The sequence below is a fragment of the Solanum pennellii genome, chromosome 1 (genome assembly GCF_001406875.1).
Source record: "Solanum pennellii chromosome 1, SPENNV200".
Classification (NCBI taxonomy): domain Eukaryota; kingdom Viridiplantae; phylum Streptophyta; class Magnoliopsida; order Solanales; family Solanaceae; genus Solanum; species Solanum pennellii.
The window spans coordinates 83,225,928-83,235,180 of NC_028637.1; the positions used below are offsets into that span (position 1 = coordinate 83,225,928).

Consider the following 9,253-nt stretch of genomic DNA (forward strand, 5'->3'; position numbering starts at 1 on the left):
AGATAATAACGGTTAATCAGTTCTTAGAAGGAAATCCTATCCTCCAACCTCGTCTGTCCTCTACTTCCGTCATGGTGGTGGCTCAAATGGTACAAAATGGCTATGAACCAGGAAAGGGGTTAGGTTTGTCGTTACAAGGGATTGTGAATCCTATCAGTCCAATGGGTAATCAAGATACATTCGGTTTGGGTTTCAATCCAACTAGATTTGATAGAAAATGGGCAAAAGATCGTAAAAGAAATGCTTGGAATCTGTCGAAGCCGATCCCCCATATTGCTCAATCTTTCATTAAATCTCAGGGTGAACCGTGTCCAGAATTACCAATCCAAAATGATGTGGATGAAATGTGCCAAGGTATCAAGGAAATGTTTTATGAGGTAAATATGACTCAGAGGGGTGAGGGCACTAGTCATATGGATGTGCAGTTTATCGGCCCGAATGTCCAACTCAATAACTGGAAAGCCACTCCTCTCCCTACAAAAAAGGAGTCATGGTAGTTTTGTTTTGCTGTTTTTTATTTTATTTTTCTTGGATTATTCTCAGGGTTGTAATTCAAACATTCTAGTTGTTTCGCTTTATTGTTAACCCTTCTATCCTTTCCCATTCAATGCAATAAAGTTCTAGTCATCTTCTGTGTTCCTACTCTTTCTAATATTTGCCATCTTATTTTCATTTCAGTTACGTTAACTTTAATAATATGACATGCATGTGGAGTTTACAATTAGATCCTAAAAAGTTGTCTGATCTCATAACAATGAATCCTAAGTCTAAGGAATATGATGAAGATGAAGCTGATGAAGAAATTAAAAGGGGTTTGGATCAATTTGAAAATAAGCCTAAACCTAATTTAGGTGAAACAGAGGTGTTTAATTTGGGAACTCCCGAAGAAGTGAAAGAAATAAAGATAAGCATTCATGTCGATCGAACTATTCGAGACGACATAATTCAAGTTTTAATTGAATACAAAGATGTCTTCGCTTGGTCATATGATGACATGCCTGGGTTAAGTGCTGATTTGGTAGTTCACAAACTTCCCATACATCCTGATTTTCCACCTGTCCAGCAAAAGCAGAGAAAATTTAAGGCAGATATGAGCGATAAAATCAAAGAGGAAATCATGAAACAACTGAATGCAAAAGTGATCAGGGTCGTCCAATACACTACTTGGTTGGCTAATGTTGTGCCAGTACCAAAAAAGGATGGAAAGATCAGAGTTTGTGTTGATTATCGAGATTTAAACAAAGCAAGTCCAAAAGACAATTTTCCACTACCCAACATTCATATCTTGGTTGACAATTGTGCTAAACACGAGATTCAATCTTTTGTGGACTGCTACGCCGGATATCACCAAATTCTCATGGATGAAAAAGACGCTGAAAAAACTGCTTTCACTACCCCGTGGGGTACATATTGTTATAGGGTCATGCCATTTGGTCTAAAAAATGCAGGGGCAACCTACATGAGAGCTATGACTACAATATTTCATGACATGATGCATAAAGAAGTTGAGGTATATGTCGATGATGTCATCATTAAGTCTAGAACGCAAATTGACCATGTGCGTGATCTAAGAAAATTTTTCGAAAGGTTGAGAAAGTACAATCTCAAGCTTAATCCGGCTAAATGTGCATTTGGAGTTCCATCTGGCAAGCTTTTGGGTTTTATAGTTAGCCGAAGAGGCATTGAATTAGACCCCTCCAAGATAAAGTCCATTCGAGAATTGCCACCTCCAAAAACCAGAACTGAAGTCATGAGTTTTCTGGGAAGATTAAACTATATCAGCAGATTTATCGCTCAACTCACTACTACATGCGAGCCGATATTCAAGTTATTGAAAAAGGATGCTGCTATTAAATGGACAAGTGAGTGTCAAAATGCTTTTGACAAAATTAAGGAATATTTAGCAAATCCTCCGGTACTGGTCCCCCCAGAGCCTGGTAGGCCTTTGTTTTTATACCTCTCGGTAACGGATAATTCTTTTGGTTGCGTTCTAGGACAACATGACGTCACGGGGAAAAAGGAACAAGCCATCTATTACTTGAGCAAAAAGTTCACATCCTATGAGGCAAAGTACACTCTATTAGAAAAAACATGTTGTGCTTTAACTTGGATCGCCCAAAAATTGAAGCACTATTTTTTGTCCCACACCACTTACCTCATATCCCGAATGGATCCTCTGAAATATATTTTTCAAAAAGCCATGCCGACGGGTAGGTTGGCAAAATGGCAGATTTTGCTTACCGAATTTGATTTTGTGTATGTTACTCGCACCGCCATGAAAACACAAGCATTGGCCGATCATCTGGCAGAGAATCCGATTGACGATGAATACGAACCCTTAAAGACATACTTCCCTGATGAAGAGGTCAACTCTATTGAGGAAGAAAATCCTGATAATGACCCCGTATGGAAATTATATTTTGATGGGGCTGTCAACAAAAACGGAGTGGGAATTGGGGCAGTTCTTATCTCACCAAGTGGTTGTCATTATCCTGCCACAGCACGACTTCGATTCTTTTCTACCAACAACACAACAGAATACGAAGCTTGCATCATGGGTTTGAATATTGCAATAAATCTGGATGTACATGAGCTCTTAGTCTTAGGGGATTCTGACTTGCTCATTCGACAGGCTCGAGGCGAATGGGAAACTCGAGACATTAAGCTCATACCGTACAAACAATGTTTAGAAGATCTCATCAAAAAATTCAAGTCCATTGAATTTAGATATATTCCCAGGTTTCAATGAGTTGGCTGATGCTTTGGCCACCTTAGCATCAATGCTTCCATACCCAGGTAATGCCTACATTGACCCGTTGGAAATCCAAGTTAGGGATCAACATGGTTATTGCAATATAATTGCGGTAGAGGCAGATGGTGAACCTTGGTATCACGACATCAAAAAGTTTATAAAAGCTAGAGAATATCCATTGCATGCTGATAGAGATCAAAAAAGAACTATTAGGCGACTTGCCAATGGGTTCCTCTTAAGTGGCGATATCTTATACAAAAGGACTCCGGATTTGAATTTGTTACGATGTGTGAATAATCAAGAGGCGGAAACAATTATGAATGAGGTACACTCAGGGGTATGTGGCCCACACATGAATGGTTACGTCCTAGCAAAAAAGATTATTCGGGCAGGGTACTATTGGTTGACCATGGAGTGAGATTGCTTTCAATTTGTTCGCAAGTGCCTTCAGTGCCAAATTCATAGCGACTTGATTCACTCACCCCCTTTAGAGTTGCATCCTATGTCTGCTCCATGGCCTTTTTTTACATGGGGAATAGACGTTATTGGGCCAATAGAGCCAAAAGCATCTAACGGTCATCGGTTTATTTTAGTTGCCATCGATTACTTTACAAAATGGGTAGAAGCATTCACATTCAAATCAGTTACCAAGAAAGCGGTGGTGGACTTCATTCATTCCAACATCATATGTCGTTTTGGCATACCAAAAATAATTATTACAGACAATGCAATGAATCTCAACAGCCACTTGATGAAGGAAGTTTGTGAGCAATTTAATATTGTTCATCGTCATTCAACCCCTTATCGTCCCAAAGCAAATGGGGCTGTTGAAGCTGCGAATAAGAACATCAAGAAGATTCTTAGGAAAATGGTGCAAGGATCTAGACAGTGGCATGAGAAATTACCCTTCGCTCTCATGGGATATCGCACGACTGTTCGTACGTCAGTCGGTGCAACTCCTTACTTATTGGTTTATGGAACTGAGGCTGTCATACCCGCAGAAGTTGAAATCCCTTCTCTTCGAACCATTGTTGAAGCAGAAATCGAGGATACAGAATGGGTTAAATCGAGGTTAGAACAATTAGCGCTGATAGAAGAAAAACGATTGACATCAATTTGTTTTGGTCAATTATATCAGCAGAGGATGGCTCGGGCATATAATAAGAAAGTACGCCCAAGGAATTTTGAAGTGGGTCAACTTGTTGTGAAACGTATCCTTCCCCACCAAGACGAGGCCAAGGGAAAGTTTGCTCCAAATTGGAAAGGCCCTTATGTTATTAAGCAAGTGTTATCCAAAGGAGCTCTGCAACTGGCGGATATGGAGGGAAAGGCAATTGACACAATTGTCAATGCAGATTCGATCAAGAGATCTACATTTAGCACTTCTCATTTTTATGATGAGAAGATAAAAATGTATCCTCTTTTATCTCAAACACCACTGGTCTGGTGCCTTAAAAAAAATGAAAAAGAAAAAGAAAAAAAATTAAGAAAAAACTAAGAAATTAAAAAAAAAACACGAAAAGTTCATTGAACTACGTTTGACCTGATTCCTAAAAGGATACGTAGGCAGCCCTTCATTAGGGTTCGGTCTAATCACTCAATCAAAAGATAATCATGTTCTTCAGTTCTCTAAAGGTAGAGACATTATGTTGGCGAACTATGGAGAAAATGTAGAAGAGAGTGTTGTGAGTGAAAACCCTTATGGGCACTATAAGACGATGATTAGTTGAGTGACAGAGATTAGAATGTCTTATTGGTGAAAAATCACGAAAGATGTTACTGATCAAATGATGACATTTTGTCTGGACATGAGCGCCATCATGATAAAAGTCAAGCTTAGACTGAAAGGTGCAACATTGTTTCCTGAGATTCAGATAACTCGAAAAAAGATCAAACGTTCGGTCCAATTGTACATGTCATGTTTTGAAGTTGTCACGTACTTTCAGATAAGATTCTTTTCACTCATTTAAACATTTTCTTATTTATCTTCTACTTCTAAAGACACAATTTTTCCTTCATAACCCTTTCATTCGTGTCATTATTGCTTGTGTTTCTTTGAGTTTTTATTTTTCTTTCTCAGTATCAACTCGTGTCAAGTGAGAAAATAAAATTAAATCCGCAAAATTGACTACGGTATTTCCAGTTGAATGTTGGGAACATGCACCATATTGGCTAGGGCTGTGAACCTATCGAGGAAAATAAATATCATAAATCGATACCGAGATGAAAATATATAAAGCGAAAGAGTCGCTTGGGAACGAATGAACCACACAACATGCACAAAATGGTGATGAGTTAGAATGTCCATGAAAAGTGTTTCAAGGAAAGATAAGGACTGTTTTTAAAACATCTACAAGATATTCGCACAATCATCAATGGGATGAATCTTCCAAGCGGGGCAGATCCAGAAGTCAAGCTTTACAAGATATTCAAAGTCACGAACCAACCACCATGTAGGAAAATTAACAATACATTTCTTTGACTTAAAATAGGTATGAGGCAGAATCATGTAAATAGTTTGCGAGAGACAAACGCCGCGATGGTAAGTTCTTGAATCTTTACTTTCCATATAATATGCGTGATAAAATAATAATAACAATAAAAATGATTTTTTTTATTTATTGAATCTGGGGCATTTTATTTTATTTTTAGTTTGTTCAATGTACAAATAAAAATAAAATAAAATAACAATAACCCCTGGTTGCATATAGGGCACAATAACCCCTATCCTATTTTTTATGTCTTCACAGGGCACAATAACCCCTGGTTGAATATAGGGCACAATAACCCCTATCCAATTTTTCATGTCTTCACAGGGCACAATAACCCCTGGATTGCATATAGGGCACAATAACCCCTATCCTGTTTTTCATGTCTTCACAGGGCACAATAACCCCTGGATTGCATATAGGGCATAATAATACCTACCATTTTTTTTCATGTCTTCACAGGGCACAATAACCCCTGGATTGCATATAGGTCACAATAACCCGTATCATTTTTTTTCATGTCTTCACAAGGCACAATAACCCCTATCATTTTTTTTCTTCACAGGGCACAATAACCCCTGGTTGCATATAGGGCACAATAACCCCTATTTTACTTTTCATGCCTTGACAGGGCACAATAACCCTGGTTGCATATAGGGCACAATAACCCCTATCATTTTTTTTCACATGGCACAATAACCTCTGGATTGCATGTAGGGCACAATAACCCCTATCATTTTTTTTCATGTCTTCACAGGGCACAATAACCCCTGGATTGCATATAGGGCACAATAACCCCTATCATCATTTTGATGTCTTCACAGGACACAATAACCCCTGGTTGCATATAGGGCACAATAACCCCTATCCTATTTTTCATGTCTTCATAGGGCACAATAACCCCTATCCTATTTTTCATGTCTTCATAGGGCACAATAACCCCTATCCTATTTTTCATGTCTTCACAGGGCACAATAATCCCTGGATTACATATAGGGCACAATAATCTCTATCATTTTTTTTATGTCTTCACAGGGCACAATAACCGCTGGTTGCATATAGGGCACAATAACCCCTATTCTATTTTTCATGTCTTCACAGGGCACAATAACCCCTGGATTGCATATAGGGCACAATAACCCCTATCATTTTTTTTTATGTCTTCACAGGGCACAATAACTCCTGGTTGCATATAGGGCACAATAAGCCCTATTCTATTTTTCATGTCTTCACAGGGCACAATAACCGCTATTCTATTTTTCACGTCTTCACAGGGCACAATAACCCCTGGATTGTATATAGGGCACAATAACCCCTATCCTATTTTTCATGTCTTCACATGGCACAATAACCCCTATTTTATTTTTCATGTCTTCACAGGGCACAATAACCCCTGATTGCAATTTGGGTACAAAACTCCCTTTTGTCTTATTTTTTTTTTGTTACATTTGTAAATGGCTACATTAACATTATTTTTATTATTAGTATAGATTTTTATAGCTTTCATCAATAACTCACAAAATTTCCTAGTGCAAACTAGGCAGAAATTTTGTTTTGTGTGCAGGTTTCTACACAGTACACAAATTTGCAGTTCAAAAATAAAAGAATTCAACCTTTCAAGAAAATAAGTTTTCAAGAATATCATGCGGAAGAACATCAGTAGCTGAAGTCAAATCATGAAGTTTCAAGTCTTAAACTCAGATGCCCAGAGCAAAGGGCAGGAATCGATGAACCTACCAAAGAGGGTGAAGCGATATCTGAGAATCCAAAATGAAGACTTAGCACTATTGGAGTAGATAGGATTTCATATCTTTCCTTCTGCATTTTGTTTTTTTTATGTAATAGCTGGAGCTACGAACCGGAATCTCGACAAACCCTCACTCGACTACCTAACTCATTGGAACTACGCCTGACTCCTTATCATCTCAACATAGGATAGGTAGTTTTTAAAAGTTAGGACACAGTCAAACCTCTTCTCTACTATAAATTTTTCACATAAATATTTCAGTAAAAAATTAGTCACATTGTTCACGTCTTTGCATGAAAACTCTTCATGTTTTCAAGCAAAGAGGGGCATACTGTGAACACCTAATTTTTTACCAAAATATAAAGAGTCAAACACCAATTTTTAAAAAAGGTTTATATTTAAAATAAATAAAAAATAAATAAATTGTGTAAATTACTTTAATAATAAAAATTATGAATTTATGGTATTTGTTTTAAATCTTCAACTTTTAATTAGTTTAAAAATAATGGTAGAAGAAGAAAAAAAGGGGAATCCTAAATATTCAAATTACCTTTCCCTTATCCTAATTATTCCCAACTTCCTAACTTATTTTACTAAAAAATCTCATCCTATTTATTTTTTATTTATTTTTTTTTCTTTCTTCTCTCTCTTTGGACGTTTGTTTCACTCTTTTTTTTTTTTTTATATTTTTTGATTTTCTATTATTATTATTTATTTATTTTATATCCATCCTTATCTCAACCCCAATTCCCTCAACAATATTTCAAATAAAATCCTAATCCAACTCTATTAGGTTCCTTTTAAGTAGCACCAAACTCTCAGCCAAAAATATTATAAAAACACGTTCAGTTGAGAAAAAAAAATATACACAAAGACAGACAGATACAAAAATACACAGATACAGAGAAATACAGAGGAATACAGAGAGAAATATATAGAGCAAACACAAAGAGAAAAACGAGTTATTTCTTTTGAGAATTAGGTTAGAGTTAGAGATTTGATCGTGATTCCGAATTCGTGGATACAGCTCGCTTTTGTGGTATCAATTTTCGCAGCGAGGTAATTATATTCTCGCGTGATTTAAATAATATACTTGTATGAAAATCTGATTCCAATAGTATGAAATTCTTCAAATCGCATGTATTATATTTATTATTGTTACGTTATTATTGTTGTTATCATTATGCTCTTTAGATGCAATTTGTAATTTATACCGTTTCATGATATTGAATTGTTAAATTTGAATAGATTAGCATATCTTTCCCTCTAGATTTTGTTGAATTTATTGTAGACTTTTTAGATTAGGATATAAATTAAAATTCAATTGATTAGCTATTTAAAAAAAAATTTATGTTTATAGTGTTTTTAATACATTATTTGGACTAAAAATTGTCTTTAGAATAACATAAGATGCTTATCTGATTCGGATTACTAAAATTTATTATTAAGATAATATATGAATATTATTTAGAGTTATAATAAAAAAAATAATGAAGAAGAATGATAAAAGATGAGATAACATAAGAAGAAAACAACAACAACAATAATATGTACAGAAAAAGAACGATGAAAAAAAAATGATTAAAAAAAAAGAAACGTGTAACAAAAAAAAAGTAATAAAACAGAATGTTAAAACAAGAAATATTTAAACGAAAAAATAGAATAAAAATAAAGAAAAGATAAAAAGATAAATAAATAAAATGTTTCTTTTCTTTCGAAAAAATATATATAAAAAATGACTAAAAACATAAAAAATAAAAAATTAAAAGCAAACAAAAAAATATACAAAAAAAAAAGCGTGCAAAAGAAAAAAAAACGTGAAAATGAAAAATCAAAACAAAAAAAAATCAGAAAAAACGTAAAAAAAAAAAAAGTTAAAAACATAAAAAGAACAAAAAGTAAAAAAAAAAAAAGATAAAAAAAAAAAGAAGAAGAGGATGTAGCACAAAATTTAGTAAGGAACATAAAAAAAATTATAAAAAAAAAGAAGAAAAAGCTAACAAACGTAAACAAAAAAATTGATTAAAAAAATAATAATTATTTTTAAAAAAAAAAGAGAAAGAATGTGATAGATTATGGAAATAATCTATTTATTGTACAATATCTTTTGGTAAATATTCTAATTAGTTGTCATCTTTTATATTTAGCAATTATCTTTGTAATTGATTATTATCTATGTAATTGATAATAATCTCCGTAATTATCTCTTGCCTAAAATTAGGCTTGTACACTTTTGTATATATTGATTATTCAGTGAATGAGAAT

General features: G+C 34.7%; 1 protein-coding gene across 1 annotated transcript in view; it reads left to right on the forward strand.

Moving 5' to 3' along the window:
• The first annotated feature begins 682 nt into the window (after positions 1 to 682).
• LOC107023978 overlaps positions 683 to 9,253 on the forward strand; it is a 24,122-nt gene continuing 15,551 nt past the window's right edge. Inside the window, 2 exon segments of the mRNA XM_027913910.1 lie at positions 683 to 2,739; positions 2,741 to 4,202. Coding sequence (XP_027769711.1) covers positions 698 to 2,739; positions 2,741 to 4,202 — 3,504 coding nt within the window. The 5' untranslated portion in view covers positions 683 to 697.